Raw genomic sequence first — 17,151 nt, forward strand, 5'->3', positions numbered from 1 at the left:
CCTCCCAGAATAACTACTTTTCTCCCTAAAACACCCCTTTGACACTCCTTTAGTTCTCCTCCACTTCTAGACAAGGAAGGAGAAGCTCAAACTCACTGACATCTAGCTAGTAAGTAGAGATGACAGGGTTCTAAATTAGGTCTGGTGAACTCCAAGGCCCAAGTCCTTTTCACCATATCATACATCCTCTCAGATAGCAAAACTTAGGGGTTAAAAAGTGAAGGGGTTAGCTGTTCCTCAGGACCTTAGAGAGTGAACCCATAGTGATAGGTGAGCACAGTATCAGATTCAGCCTCACTACTTGTGACCTGTTAACTTCCCCCAATCAAAATCAGAGCAAAAACTTAACTTGCTGGAAATCTGCAAACTCTGTCACCCAAAAACACTTCCAGGAGGGTTTTAAAGGCTTGTAATAACCATTACAAAGAAAAAGACTTGATTTTGCTACCGAAGAGACAATTTTTAGACATCACAACTCTCATTGCCAGAGAAAGTGCCTGGACTTCCCTCCCCATGACAGAATTGATCAGTCATTAAGTTGTCACGTTTTCTTTCATTGTGAAGCCTGGCTCAAGGTCATATGGGCATCCATTATGACATGTATTCTTTGTTTCTTCTTTTTCTTTCCAGGAGACTGCAACTGCCCTTTTCCCTCCACATGCATTTGACAGGCAGGAAAAAAGCCACTCAAACAATGTTGATGTCCCAATGCATCTCTATCAAGCATATGCCATGTCAATTCACAATGCAGGGAGTTGGGTAAATTGTATTTCAAGGACAGTGAAGAGCCCATGGGACAAACCAACCTTAATGTCAAATCTACTTTGGTTGAGGGGCACCTGGGTGGCTCAGTTGGTTAAGCGGCTGCCTTCAGCTCAGGTCATGATCCCAGGGTCCTGGGATCGAGCCCCGCGTCGGGGTCCCTGCTCAGCGGAGAGCCTGCTTCTCCCTCTCCCTGCCTCTTTGCCTACTTGTGCGCTCTCTCTTTCTCTCTGTCAAATAAATAAATAAAATCTTAAAAAAAAAAAAAATCTACTTTGGTTGAGCCTGACCACTGTGCCAAAAGCATGTGTTTCATTAATTAATCCAGGCCTTCTTTCAAGCAGTATTTATTCACTGCCCACTTGCCTTTCTGCAGGAGTGAATAATCAATATTTATGGGGCATCTAACTTCTGTGGACTAAGGCACCATGCAAGCCTCTGGGAGGAAAATAAAGATGTGTGAGACATGTTCTCTGCCCACAAGGAAAATTACAAGCTAAGGGGAGACACGCCAAATACAGGGGTAGTGTAAATACAAGGCAATCTATGTTAAGCGAGAGGTGAAGAGTATAAATAATCAGTGTTTCAGGGAAAGAGAAAGCACTTCTAGGTGATGTAACACTTGACTTCGGGTTCATCACAGGTAGAAACATGAGAAGGGGTGAGGCACAAATCCTACTGAAAGGAATGGGACTCCAACCCGTGAAGAAGAAGGGTGCATTGGAGAATGCCAAATAATCTGGCACAGATGTAATAACATTTACTGAATACATACTATATGCCAGACACTCAGCCAAGTGTTTTACATGCATTGTCCCATTTAATTCTATTAATTAAATTAATATCTGTATTTTAAAGATGCAGCAGTTGGAGTTTGGAGAAGGTGGTTGTGGTAGGTACACAGAGCCAGAACCCAGGTCTGAGGCCAAGGTTACTCCTCACTAGGTTATTTCACTGCCCTCCCCAAAGCAACAAATTCCTAACTAAGCATTCTACATCCAAAGGATAAAGAAGATCTCCTTTTTTGCATGTGTAGATTCAAACAGACCACAATTTGGTTTCTTTTCATTCTCAAGATATCCATATCTATTTTCCGTGAGGTAATTCCAAGTATTTTTAACAAAAAATCCTAACTTCAATCACTCCAACTTCATTAAGTCAGGGTCTATATCTGATTCATTTCTCTCAACCAAAGCTTTCCACACGAGGGTAACTGGATGGATGGCTTAGAGATGGACGGACTCACAGCCAGCCAGAAATAGCGGAGGGTCAATTAACGAGTGAATGAACAGATGAATGAATCTACAGTGGCATTTAATGCCTCTACCCTCCTTAACCAACCGGAAGGCAAATGTGACTGGTGTGCTAGTCACCACTTTTAAGCATTTTTATTGAAGTGTAATTTACATACCATAAAACTCACCTCTTGTAAAGATACACTTTGATGATTTTTAATAAATTTACATAGTTGTGCAGCCACGACCACAATCCAGCTTTAGGATACTTTCATCACCCCAGCTGGACATGCTCAGTCCTTAAACCCCACCTCAGCATTGGAGTTGGCTGCCAAGTCATAAATCCTCGATTCTCCACATTTCAGAATCCTGAAGGATTTGTCTTTCTTATCTGATATGTCTCAGTAGCAAGACATTTAGGATACAGATCCCTCCCTTCCTGGATATTTGTCTTCAGTTGCCACCACAATCTCTTTAACAAGTCCTCTGGCTAGCCCCTGGGGTAACTTTTTCTTCAGCTGGTTATCAACATAATCTGACGCAAGAGACTACTGAAAGTCACCCTCATTCTTAAATCAATTTATTTTTTCAAAATTAGAAACTGTGACCAGATTGTGGAATACACAAACACAGCCCAATATTCTTCTACTTGACTTTTTTTTTACTTGACTATTTTTAATAAGTGACTCGAGCCTTCAGAGTTATTCTCCTATAATAGAGGAACATAGCAAGTTCTTTTAACTAGCACTGGCCCAAACACAGAAAACATCTTAATTATAAAAACTGCTATTTACTGACTTCTTCCAACACGCCAGGCATAGTGCTAAGCCTATTAAAACACCTTACCTCACAAAACCCTCAACACTCCAAAAAATTACTATTATCCTCACTTTACACATTAGGAAAATGTGGTTGAGACTTGAACTTTTTTTATCCATAGTCAGGAAGTGGCAGAATCATGATTTGACTCTGAAGGTCTTGTGAAGAACCCTAAGAAAATAATTCTTCTGCAATTTAAATACTTGGCAGCTTAGACAACTAATGATTACATTCAGTGGATTATAATCCATCTATGTCCTATAAAACATTTCTAAATAGGCCCACTTAGGACCCAACTACAGGTTCTGCCAATCTGTTCTTTGCAGAAATTGAGTGTAGGGCAATGTTAGCACCCCATCATTTCTGGCCCCTGGTTGAGAACATCTACCCTTCCCTAGAAACAATAATACAGGCTCAGAGTTCCCTCTAGAGCATAGAAAATAGCACTGACTATACGGCATATCCCACGTCACAGGTTCTATCATTAGAGCCAACAGCCACTTGACAATCCATCTGGATGTCCTCACAGGCACTCACAGGTCACCGAGCCAGAACTAAACTCTTGATCTTCCCAAATCCATGCTCTATGGGCTCTTCACATTCAACTGTAGCACCTTTATCCACCTAAACTAGGAAACTAGGAGTCATCTTTGCCCTGACCCCTCAAATATACTGGCCCTCCCCAGGTCCACTGGCAAGAGTCTAAGTCACTTCAAACACTTGAATACCTATCATGGCAAAGTAAATGTGATCTGGAACAAAGGAATTTATAAATATGCAGAGAACTACACCATGTTTCTTTAGAGGCAAATATATAACCAATTTCTCTAACACAATTTAACCTTTATCACCAAACAGAGTTATGATACTATTAAAATATATGGAACTGTTACATGTCATTCTTCACATGCTTCATTATCATGGAATATAAACTGAAAATACTGTGTCAATTTTGATAGAAATCTTTTAAATACATCTACCTACACCAACGGAAAAATATTTTTTTCTAAGTTTTATACTTTTTGAGAGTTCTACCTTTTATTTTTAAACCACAAATTACCAGCCCAAGCTTAAGTTGCTAATAACCAACTCACCTCAATTTCCTTAACCAACAAAACCATCCTGGAAATGGAACTCCTGAAGAGGTTTCCAATGAATCCACGTTTAGTGCACATAAAAACTTGGGGAAAATTTTTGAAACACAATGAAAATGAGACCATGAAACTTCTCAGCAGTGGTGGGGTTAAGGAGTAGAGAGAAGAAATAGAAGTTGCCTGCTCAAGTCAAGTTATGATTTTCTACAAGTGCACATAACTGGGCAGAGACTCCATGTTCTCAAATTGGATTGCGTATATTAATTTTATGTTGTAAGTATCTCCTGAACATATCATTTCCTCCTCCACTTCACAGTAATAAGAAAAACCCATCCTACTCCAACCTATTATCATCTCTCAAATGGACATGGCCTCATTTGCCTTCCTGTTCCCCTTCTCGCCCAGTCTCTAACCTATTTTGCACACAAAGAGATCCTTTTTAAACACAGATTGGATCATGTCACTCTCCCCCTTAAAAAATCTTCCAAGGGCTTCCATTTTACTTAAGAAAAATACTAAATCTTTAACTTTAACAAAATCTTTAACAAAGAAGACTCCTTCTCTCCCTCCATCATTCCTCTCCAACTGTTAGCAGCCTTTTAAGTTCTTCTAGTCTCCCAACCCCTTTCCTGATTCAGTTTTTACAAGCTTGTTTCACCAACTCACAACATTATTACACGTCACTGCCAGAGTAATTTCTTCTCAGGCTTCAAGTCCCAGCTTAAACATAAGCTCTTCAGAGAAGGCTTCCCTGTCTCACAAGTCTGAAGAAAGCCCCATTATTTTCTTCCATACCACCCTATTATTCTTGCTTATAGCAGTGATCACAATTACTGTGTATTTATTTCTGTGTTTATGTAATGTTTATCCCATTAGAAGCTCACTTCTTCAAGGGAAAGGACTGTGAAGTTTGGTCGCCTCATGCCTAAGGCAATAGACAACACATTATAGGCAGTCAATAAATATTTGTTTAGTTAATGACTAAATCTTCTCAGTCCTCCAAAGCAAGAATTAAGTGTTTTAAAGATAAATACGCCAAGGCTCAAAGATGTTAACTACCTCCTCTAGTTACACAGCTGGTCAGTGATGGGTAAAACAGGGCTAAAAACCCAAATATGATTCTAATACCCCGTCTCTCCACCCCACCCCCCATGACTGTCCAGCCATGATTTTAATCATCCAGGGACATTCCAGGAATGCTAAACCTGGCCTAAAAAGGCCAGGACTCCACCAGCCATTAGCATTCTCCAATCTGTGACATGTCCTGATCTTTCCAAAAGAACACACCTTGCTTCTTTCTCCAGGACACATTCCATGGTAGCTTGCTGCCTGGATACTCCAAGCCAGAAGAAAAATAACTTAATCACATGACAGATCGTCATCCCTGAATAAGACACTAAGGTGAGTGAAACCCACTTGGAGCTCACGTTCAAATGGTGAACATGAGCAGATCCTCAGAGAAGACACATTATCTACAGAAACGAGATTCCAGGTCTTATGTGAATACCTCCTTAATTTTAGTTTCTAGCATGGGTACCATCCATTATATGACAAGTACTTATTAAGTACCTACTGGGTGCCCAGGCACTGTTCGAGGCAATAAGCAAACAACAACAACAACGAAAATGCCGTGAACAGCATACCCACACTCTTAGTCATCAGACAAGCTCGCAGAAATGACTGATGCGGAGTATCGGGTTACAAGGAGACATTGTGATGGAGAGGAACAAGGTGCTTCAAGAATGTATCCTAGACAAGGGTCCTAATACAAGATCTGAAGCAATGTGAAGGCTGAGTGAGGCTGACTGGACAAAGGGTAGGGGTTCCAAACACATGAAGCAGCATGTGCCCATATCATGTTCAAGGAAATTAATGAAGCAACAGAAATGCTGAGGTCACATTTTTTGGTGAACAGTCTAAAATTTGGACTCCCCTAGTGGTCCTGTATCTACAGTTCTGCTGTCAGTGGAAGACAGTAACACTAACAACTTGCTGTCTTTAAAGCTACTGCCATTCTCTAGATCCCACTCTACTCCCTTTATAATGATAGTAAAACTATCCATCCATTCTGCTTCCTCTCTGGCTTCTATAGCCACTAATGGACAAGCATCTTTATGATTCCCTACTGTGACTCTTACAACAAGGAATGAGTAGGCCACTAGCCTTGGGCAATTTTTGATTTCTCTAAGCAGCTGAAGTTTGATTCCACAGAGAGAACCCTTTGTTGCTGCTAATCTCCTATCCCTGTGTCCTCCTGCAGGTCAGGCTAGTTGCCTCTGAAATGATGTACCTGGACAATGAAAAAATGCACTCCTAACTCAAATCCAGAAAAGCTCACTTGTGCTTGCCCACTCTTGGAAGTTCCATAGGAACTAAGGTATACTAAGTACAGTATATTCCATGTGCCTCATTGGTATGGAGAGAACTCCACCCATGGACTGCCTGGAGGGATATGGCCCAAAGATCTTTTACGAAAACTGAACACCCATAAGTACTCCACAAGCAACACACATACCACAGAAGCCTGGGCCCTTCAGGGTGAGGACATTCCTCTACCTCCTTGTTGACAGGGTTAGGCCAATAAGATGAACCCAGTAGAGACTGAGCTCTGGACTCTCCCAGGTTCTATCTTAGAAAGCAATCCATTTCTTCTACAATAGTCTACACTTAAGGGTCTCCCTGTCCAAGGCAGCCTGACCTTAGTTTCAGATTTTCTCTCTGAGACAACGTGCCTCCCCCTTCCAGAGGCTTGGTGGGCCCTGATACACTGCAGTATTTTCATGGCCAATGACGTCACGGATGTCCAGAGACTCTACTCATCTTCAAATGCCCTCCGCTCCCAGTCTTAACAGTTGAGCATAGAGCCCCATCTTTCTAGTCCACATCAGCCCATGGCTGCCAGGAGGTTGATCAGATTCCATCTCTCAGTATGCACAGGACCTGCACATCTGCTAACTACCAGTTCCTCTATTTAGATACTAGACAATATACTCATTAAGTGCCTCTTTCCCAGGCCTCTTTTAATCTCAAATACCCTGTAAATCCTAAAACCATTTCAATTACAAATTCTGATGGAGACTAGAATGATGAGGAAGACTAAGGCAAAAAAAATCATGATGCCAAGAGTCTTGGGAGGATTTAATTTAAGGGCATAAAATCTTAAATAGAACAAATAATCTCAACTCATTTCAGTCCAGCCCAGATGACAAGGCAAGTGAGCATGAATTAAAATTACAGATAAACACACTGGGAACAGATGTTGGCAAGAACTTTTTTCCTAACACCGAAAGTCTTAAACATGCAGCGAAAACCCTCCAAAGTCATTGGCGACATTGAAGCTATAATTAGAGCCAATTATGAGGGGAATAAAACCCTGAGGAGTGTGTCAAGAATTCTGGAATGGGCCAAATGATTGGCGTGTTTTCCTGGAGCAATTTGGAGGATGCGCGGTCAAGATTGTTGGTCTTTTGCCCCCCTTTAATGGAGCCCACTGACGATTCATGAGCCGTCTTGTTCTTCTGGGGCTACATTCACACTTCTATTACTTCTTCCCAAGCAGGAGCATAGAGGTCACTCTGGTGCCCACTCCCCCTTTTCCACCTCATGGCCACACACTTTTAAGTGGTCAGGCTCGCGCTACAGCCATTGCCTTAACATAATGATGAAGGTAAGTGAATTGCATGCCGTTGGCACAAACAGTCCTGAGGCAGCAGAGAGAAACTGCAGCGGTGATTGGGACTGTTCTGGCTGTTACTGGTGGTGATGGGTACCTTGGGTCCCAGCAACTGCAGGATAGCCTCCTCCTGCCAATGTCCATCACTTTGGTTCTTTTGGCTTGTGTCTTCCCTAACTGTCCTGTAGTCCCTTCCAATTGCCCTGTGGATGTAATCACGGGCTCCGCTGATTACCTTCATTTTTCTTTAAAGGGCAGAGGAATTAGTGACAGCATTTGGCATGACCCAAGATTCTAAGAGGCAAGGTGCCCAAGCCCCTAGTCTGGATATCAGTTCTGTTGATATAGCGAACGCCATAAATCTATCAGAGTCTGTTATTCTCAACTCTATGGTCTCAGGTTTAATTCCCACAAAGAGAAAAACTCAGCAAAAATCTTAATCTCTCTCCTTGATCAGTCATGGGGGGGAGGGGCAGGCAGTGGCAAACTGTATAACCATTTAAGAAAATGGGCATGACTCAATAAAAAGTAGTTTCAGAATCAAGGCAACGAGTTATATCTTGACAAGTTTTAACTCAGCAAAATGGGTTCAACATTATTTCATATATGAAATACACAGAGCCAACAACATAGCTAGTACTAAAAATTATTTCCTTCAACGTCACAGACATGACAGTGACAGCATTATTTCATGTGGTCAGAATGTATCTCCATCTACCTCATCTCCTACATTTAAAGAATTCATAAAATATAATCATTAAAACTTTTTTTTTTTTTTTAAAGAGCACTTTATGCATATTATGTAGCCAGCCAATTGGGGCAGAAAGCAAAAAGCACTTTCTGTGCTTTCTTAAATTCCCATCTAACCCTCCTCAGGGGGGCTCAATGGAGTCCCATTGAAAATAAACCCCAGAAAACTTCCATTCCCTAAGCAGCCCGAAGAAGGTTGTGATTCAGACTTCTAAGGAATGATACGCTCTCATGGGGTGATTTCCCTCAGACTAATGACCTGACATTCACAGAAAGAGAGAGATGATAAATATGCTAATTAGAGGCCCTTCATGCAGGTATTGAGAAAGGCTATAGCCACTTCAGTTTCTGTAATCAATAACAGCAGGGCGGCAGAAGACACACAGCTGAAATCATACCACTGCGCTCATCTGCTCATCCCTGAAAGACGCATCTCAGGTCATCAGGAGCCTGCCTCTCTGCTCACTTACTGCCTGCCAGTCAGTACACAGTCTCAATCCACAAAGCAAATGGTTCAACCTCCCCATATGCAGGCTAAAAATCACTTTACATAGAAATTGAGTGTCGCCTTTTCATTACTTTCTGTTTTAGAGAGGGGCAAGGAGGAGTGTGGGAGGGGAGAGGGGGGAGAACTGAATAACAGGCCTTCGAAAAGGCCCAGTGGGCTTTCTGAGTCTTGTCAGAACAGAAATGAACCAACCCCTACTCTTCTTGTAAGACACAGAAAACATGAACACAGAGGAAAAGGTAAAAGACAACTAGAAGTCCAAGGGGAAAAATATTTCCCATATTATTATGAAAGACTATTATGCTACTTCTGAAGATCCTCTTGGGAAATAGTTGGAATTAAGAGATCTGGAATAAAACTCATGGGGAGCATAGTTTGAGACAATACACCTTGGAGCTCACCTGAGTTGCCTTTTTGACAATCGTCATATAAGTTTTACGTTTTCAGAATAAAGAGACTAACCGACCCGTACAGAAAAAAAAAAAAAAAAAAAAATGCCCCTTTCCTTTTCTGATGGTCTGCTATGCAGAGCAAGCCTCAGCATGTGGACAAGGGGGCTGGATGTTCTGGGCTCTGCTCTGCTTTGGGTCAACAGAAGAGATTAACAACAGGAAATGGTGCTGAAAGGGGCCTTTGTCTACAATAATGCTTTCTCCATTCCAGTGCCTGAACTCTGAGTTGGAAGTAAATCAGAGAACCCTAAGAGAATCCATATACCCGAGTGGTTTAATTCAACCCATTCCCCAGGAGAAGGCCCTCCTCACCATATCTTTTCTGAAGATATCGTCTTGTTCCTATGAAAATGCATAGTTGTGAAAGAGAATAAATAACCCTCTCGGACACAGACACCTCCAAAAGAAATATCAACAACCCCCTCCCAACAAAGCTGGTAGTTTCCTTCCAAAAGAGGAAGCAAGAGAAAGAAAATCCTCAATTTCACAAATTGGTCCTAGCCATAATCTAATCTAGGAGGTTTTACTCCTGGCCTCCCGCTTTTCCCTCAAAGCTGTGTCAAGGTGTGGTAAAAACTACCGGATTGCAGCAATGGGGCCCTGAATGACTCTGTTTTTCAATGAGAGATCCCATCTCTTAGTGTCTTCAGTGGTAAAGAAGCGCACGCATTCTGGAGAAGTATTAGCAGAAGCAGTGACACCAGGTCTATTGTAAATTGGGTCAGAGCAATGAAATTCCTCTTGAGTTTCTGTGGGATAATCAATGATTCTGCTCTAATGAAACCATAAATCAGGAAGGATTTACATAAACTGAGTCTCACTTGGCACCTCCACAAATAGCAAGTGATGGATTTTGCATTAAATTATAAGACCTATCTTACAACCCTATCAGGTTACTAATAAATGTATCCCTCTGAAAATTCCAGCCAATCTTTAAGTGTTTCTACAGCATCTCAACTGCTACTATGCTTGTAGCTAAAAGACAGATGAATCAGGGAAGATATTCTGATGGCATGGTTAGCCATTCTTGGTTATCAACATACTAAGTTGTCCTAGGAATTTTCACCCAAATGTAGCTTTCTCATGACCAAGCAGAGAAACCTCCACATAAGCTGAACACTCCATGAAAAAACATAGAACATTTCTATGTATCCGAAGATGCTAGAGGAGGGGGTCAGCAAATTATGGGCTGCTACCTGTTCTTGTAAATGAAATTGTATTCTAACAATCACACTCATTCATTTACCTATTGTCTCGGTTACTTTTGCGAAACAGCTGAGTTGAGTTGTTGCAACAGAAACCTTCTGGCCCACAAAGCCAAAAATATTTACTCTGTGGTCCTTTACAGAAAATATCTACCAACCCTTGTGCTAGAGAAAAGATAGAATAAAGTGAAATATGGAGTAACCTAAGCTAAACCACTCTGCTCTAGAAGCTTTAAGGGGGAGCCAGAAAGGATCCAACTCCGTAAGTATTTGAGAATGTGAAGAAGGATGTGTGGTGGGTATAGCTTTTACATCATAAAGAGGAGTTTGACTGGATTTGTTCTGTAAGATTTTGAATCAATTTTAGGTTCTCCCAATCCACGTAATTCTACCAGGGTGAGTCCTTTCAGAGAGGAAAGGTTATCTGATGCAGGGTTTAAAGACGACAAAATTTGGGAAAGAAGACAAGTCCAGGAAAAGAAAGCAAAACAATTTCTGCCAGAGAACGTATTAGCAGTTAGGTGTTACTTAGCTAAAGCGTTTTTCCCCCCCCTTGCATGAAGTAAAAAAGTTGCATGTAATTCTCTGAATAAAGATTCACTATAGGTCTCTGCCTGTCAGATACAGGAATTGGTTTACAGAAAGGGCTAAACAGTATGCCTACCGATGCCACTCATGAGAAAAATCTAATAATGATGATGGTTATAATTATTATTATTGCAGGTACTATCATTCTTCTTATAGGAACTGTCACTTACTGAACATTTATCACATGCTAGGCATGATACTAGGTACTTAGGCATTATCCCATTTAACCCTCCCAGCGGGCCTGAGAAGTAGACTATCATCACCCTCAGTTTACAATTGACACGACTACGGCTGAGAAAGGTAACTAGGACACACAAGTTTCGAGGTAGCAGAGTTTTGAGCCCGTTAATACACATTATTCATTAAACCCTCATGCACCCCACCCTCATCCCAACTACAGCCCCACCACCAAGCCCCCCTTACCTCTACAGACACTGCAGCACTGATTCTCTGGGAGAATGTGGTCCTTTTCTGAGCAGTTCAAAGGAGGGCACGCCTCTGTAATCTTTACTAAAACTCCACCCTGGAAGCCAAATCATCGGGAAACAAAAAAATGTTCGTATTTTTTAGTTGATGGTACAAATATATAACATTCATTGTTAACAGCCTGCAGTGATAATAAGCTTCAATAATTAACAGTACTCCCAGGAATTCCACAATAATAACAAAGTCGCAAATGAAACTGATGAGACTCCTGGCAGAGAAAGCATCCTTTTCTGTGTCTCAACAGCCTCAACTTCAACCAATAATTTTTGAGAAACTTCTATGCAGCAGAAGGTCACTAATAGTGGTATACTGCAAAGGTAACAATGGGCTGTTGGATGGGGAGCCCTAATTTGTAGGGCTTATGGATTTCTGTGGTATGAATACCCTGATGATGACCGATTTTGAAATACCGACATGGTGTCATTGACCAGAGTCGGGAAGTTATACAATGAGCACTCATGAGCTTTTGTGAGCCAGCTTTAGCACTCCTGGATCACACTCACCGTGAACCCGAAGCTACATAACACATCTTCCTTGTGCTTGGGGAGTTCCTAGTGGGAGGGCAGGAAGAAAAAACAATCTCAACTAAAAACCCTAAAACAGTATGGTAAGTGCTAAAAAATGTTCTACAGTTAAGATATGATAATGTGTCGTAAGAGAATCATGCTGTCCAGGTAGGGAGAAATGATAAAGATGATGCCACATTTGAATAATGGAATAAGGAAGAAGAGACTTTCCTGGCAGACAAAACGGGCAAGAGCCAAGGTATCCAAGTATGAATGATCTGAATGAGGGTTAGATGAGCACTAGATGTTTCCCTGTATGTAAATAAAATCGCTTACAATAAAATTTTAAATATTCACCTGGTGACTCTTTATGACCTCATCCACCAAAGGTCTTCTTTGGTGACATCACTAGCATCTGTATTTAGTGTTACTCTGAATTCTAAAAATTAGTCCATTAATTACTATAAAAAAAGAGTTTGAGAGTATTTTATCTAAAATATAAAGTTTTTCTCTCCTCTTCCTAAAAAGCTGTTTACGTCAACTAAGACTCAAGCTTGAGAAAAGGAGTCTCATTTAAGGCAAAAAGGTACTTCTCAACATAGATGGGGGAATAGGATGGAGCTGGACAGCCAGGAGGGACGGGGGGAGATAGAGTTTCCATTTCCGAGACACTGTCTTTCCTGTGGTCCAGGGACAGGAACTCCCACTTCATCAGGTACATCCATTCCTAATTATGATCATCAACAATTATGAACATACCAATTTGATTTCTAACTACTCATCATTTGGATAATTTGCACCATGGCTTCCTCTCATTGCTCATAATTTTCAGCCTGACAGTCCTGCCTCTGACATTCCTTGTAGTGTCTTTTCGTCCTCCTTTCTCTTGGTTTCTTGATCTGCTCCAAGTTATCCAGACCTCTTGCTTTTCTCCTACCTAAAAACTGGCCCTAAGATCAGAGAACACAGCCTGCTCTACATGCTCAGTCTCCTTCACAGCTACGTCCCCTTCTCACTCCTCAATCCAGGCCACATTGGGGGGCACCCAGCCTCAAGAGTTGGCACTGGTCTTAAGCCACTGTGCCTACCAGTCGTACCTCAGTTCCTGCAACAGGGACTCAAACCAATCATTACAAACCAACAGACATTAATAACCTCACCATCTGTAACACAGGCTTTAATGCACAGGAAAACAAAACACTCACCATTAATGCCCCTACTTCTATCTGTCAGCATCAATGTATTTATTATCTACTGCCTCCTTGCAGAAATAAGAGTGATGGACATGGTTGGATCCCTTTTAGGAGTTCTGTGTGCCCATCCCCCAGGTTCTGAATGCTTTGCTGCTAACGGCTCATCCTTGCCACCCTCAGATGGCACTCCTTGGACACTGGAGCCACTCTGCCATGCAGAGAGCAGAGAGAGTTACCCCCAAGTTCTATATCCCCACTACCAGAGCCCAAAGCCAGGGACTGACAGGCACGGGAGGCTCTTTACCTCAAGGGGAGCCCATGGCTGGGGGTATAATTTACACTCCACCACCCCTCCAGCAACCAGGGTAGGTGAGGCCTTTCACCCAAAATCCCACTCTTGCTCGGTTCCTTGCCTTTCCCCATCCTGCATCCTCCACACCCTTACTTGTTGCTCCCAAGAGCACTACTTTAATCGATCATTCATACTGAAATCCTTCGTGCAGGGTCTGCTTTTAGGGGAACCCAAACCAAGACAGTAAGATACATTTCATTCTAGCTGTCAAAAATAACACTGTCAAGATTCTCTCTAGATGGTGAGATTCTGGAGCGATTTCCTTTTTCTTCCTTGTACTTTTTCCTCTATATTCAAAATTTTGGCATTTGGAGTATTTGTTTTTGTTAAAAGATATTTAAAATGCTATGAAGACTTTTTTAAAAAATCATCACTCACAAAAGTTTTTTATGAAAAGGGCTTGCCTTGACTGCTGATTAAATCAGACAATTCTAATCAACCTTTAACATATTTAATGAGCAAAATCCTAATTCCAAGTGTTTCAATACAGACAAACCCCTTTGCATGATTCTGAAAATAATATGAACTGTGATTACAGTAGCCTAAGTGCCTCTACATCCATTTAGTCCAGCCACATAATTAGGCACAAAACCTTTAACTTTATTTTCTATTTTCAGAACTATTTCTGGTAAGAAGTACCTGATAATTAACATTTTTAAATTCTCCTGATTATAGTATGTTATTTTATGACCCCTAGAACTCTGTGTTGGTGGAAAAATACAATTCTTCCGTTCTTTCTCATTTAGAGCGACAGTCTCTGTGTCATTGGTCAAATATGAACACTTTCAAGTTCTTTACTTAATCACTGTGCTTCAACCTGAATTTCTAATAACATAAAAACTCACATCAAGTCAAAACATTATTGCTAAAGAAATGTTGGAACACAATTGAGCAAAACTACTAGAAGGGTTTATTCATCTTAGTTTAAAAAAAAAAAAAACAGTATGTTAATTTCTAAAAACACTTGGTGAAAATATTTGAAACAAGAGTTTATTTCTTGTTCTTCACACGCTTTATCTCATTTAATCCACCCAACATCCTAGGTGGTAATGTGCCTGCCCCAGGTTGGAGACCACCCTACCAGCTCTCCCCATGCCCAGGTCTGGTAGCCTGCCTTGTTGACTGAGAGATCACAGAGCCCTCGCTGCCACGCCATCCCTGCCTCTGCATACGCACAGCATCCACTGATGCAGAAAGACCACTACACCCCCATCCCCACCAGAGTGTCTGGAGCAATAGAATCTCTGCCATTCCCAGTGGCAGCCAAGAAGGAGGGGATGGGAAATTTGATAGGAAAGTCAGAGGTAAATTCTGGCCAGAGACAGGAAACGGGTAAGAGCCTTTCCTCCACCCAAACCACCCGCCAAGGCCCCAATAAAGAACTGGATTCAAGCTCCTCCAGATCTTCTCCAGGTCTCTAAATGCCTCATTCTCCCTCACCTTTAAAATAGATTCCTTTCTTTTCCTCAGGGATGTGATGAAAAGCAAATGAAATGGTGTAGTTACAAGCACTTACAAAGATGGGCTATTCTGAGGCCCAGTGGTTCCGGTCAGCCTCTCTGGAGATGCCCCACAAAACCAGCAGTGCTTCCTCGTAGGACTGTGGCTGCCCTGTGACGCACCACCTGGTACGCGTGCCCCTCCTTCCCTTTCTTCCCTCTCACTCTTCCACGCCGAGGATGGCACCTCACCCAAGTAACTGCACGGCCAGCTCCCCCACTTTGTTCAAATGGTACCTCTGCACAAAGGCCTTCCCAGAACACCCACACCCACCCAAAAGCTCTCCCTCTCTCCAGCATGCTTTGTATTTTTTATAGGATTTGGCAATATATTGTATATTGTTTACTTTATTATCTGTCTCCCCTACTAGACTGCAAGTTCTATAAAAACAGGGCCTTTGTTGTGTTCACCGTTACATACCCAGAATCTAGTACCATGCTAGTATGTAGCAGTTGATCAAGGTATGTTAGCTGAATGATTACTAAAGATCTCTGCTTCTACATGTCTTACTCCAAGAAAAAGATGGGTGGGGGCAGGCAGGAGACGGGAGTAGAGAGAGCACCATCCAGAGCTGGCATCATAAACTGATTTCCCCAAAAATCAACTCAGAACCATTTCCCAGGGCCCCCTGCCAAGCTCCCTGACTCCTAGTAACTGCTGGCTCCCTTCACCTTCTCACATCCTTCAATAGCTTTCCCCAAGGCTACCTGATCCACAGCTTAGCACAAGGTAGCAGAGCAATGACCGTGGGTGGGACCTCCCCATCCTGGACAGCAGCCCACCAGAGTCCTTCCCCTCAGGGACCCATTCAGGCCAACATGCTCCACTCCAGATCCCTACCAAAGCCCATCTATCTATCTGGTAATTCTCCCCAAGGGATGGGGATCATAAGATGGAAACTTACTCTGCATTCCCGGCAGCTCTTAGTTAAAATCCGCTGGCCTTCTGCAAGGACTTTTCCTCCATAGATACATTTTGCTGTAACAAAAACAGAAAAACGGGTCAGTCATGCTGTGCAACTAACTGACCTCAGAGGTGTCATCTGGCTTCAGTGAATTCTAAGCAAAAGGAATCTCTTTGTGGGGCGCCTGGCTGGCTCAGTTGGTGGAGCATACAACTCTTGATCTCAGGGTCATCAGTTCAAGCCCCACATTGGGTGTGAAGCCTACTTTAAAAAAAAAAAAAAAGGAATATCTTTCTCTGGAGTAAGACATGGGGAGAGTGTAAGGAAAACTCTTGGGCCCCCGTCAAATGGTCATCTTAACTACATTTGCCATGAGTCCGTCACACTAAGGATATACAGCTATTTCAATGTCGCAGCTGCTAAAGGAACCAGAAAATGAACTGATGTGGTCAGAAGTTAAAACAAGGAAGCAGCACTGGTCATCTCCATGGGGTACAATAGCGGTACCTTTGATTCTTACACTCCAGCCATAAAATGAACGAGTAGGTAAAAGGGGACTTCTATGTTCATTCATCAGAACCTCAGCCACAATGCAGAAGGACACCCTTTTTTTTTCTCTCTTGTGATCGTGGGAAATGCATGCCCTTATACTCTATGTTCCTAGTAAGCTCAAAAACCATTGAGAAATACAAGCCAAACCAGTAAAACACTTACCAATGCACTAGAGAGACTGTTTTTTGGAAAGGTGAGCTTAACAGGCTAATAGGGAAGGCATGAAGTAGAGGTAGGCCTTGTAGAAAAGGTAAACGCATAAATGGAACTCCCACCATTCAATTTAGATTCCACTGGGACTCAGTCCTCAACTCAACTTGCTGATTCACTTTTAAACAAGTGCAGAGTATGTTAATTTGATCTGACCCTAATGGGTCTCCAGCCACATCAACAGGAACAGGGAAGCAAAGGTCTGATTACTCCCTCTCCTGCACAGATGAGGATCCTTCTACCCTAGTCTTCAGGAGAAGTAGAAGTGAAGACACGCACTCTAAGGCATCTCTATCACTATGTGTCTCATAAAAACTACCTTAGCTCTTAGAGTCTCTGTTTCCGCATTGGTTAAAAACAGG

General features: G+C 42.1%; 1 protein-coding gene across 3 annotated transcripts in view; it reads right to left on the reverse strand.

The window, feature by feature from the left end:
* Positions 1-17,151, reverse strand: part of NELL1 (neural EGFL like 1) — a 792,671-nt gene that overhangs the window by 584,061 nt on the left and 191,459 nt on the right. For all 3 annotated transcript variants that reach the window (XM_078058301.1, XM_078058300.1, XM_078058302.1), the window contains exons 10-11: positions 16,028-16,101; positions 11,510-11,609 (exon numbers count right to left, since the gene is read on the reverse strand). In XM_078058301.1, coding sequence (XP_077914427.1) covers positions 11,510-11,609; positions 16,028-16,101 — 174 coding nt within the window. The remainder of the gene's footprint in view (positions 1-11,509; positions 11,610-16,027; positions 16,102-17,151) is intronic.

This window comes from Halichoerus grypus, chromosome 11 (genome assembly GCF_964656455.1).
Source record: "Halichoerus grypus chromosome 11, mHalGry1.hap1.1, whole genome shotgun sequence".
Lineage (NCBI taxonomy): Eukaryota > Metazoa > Chordata > Mammalia > Carnivora > Phocidae > Halichoerus > Halichoerus grypus.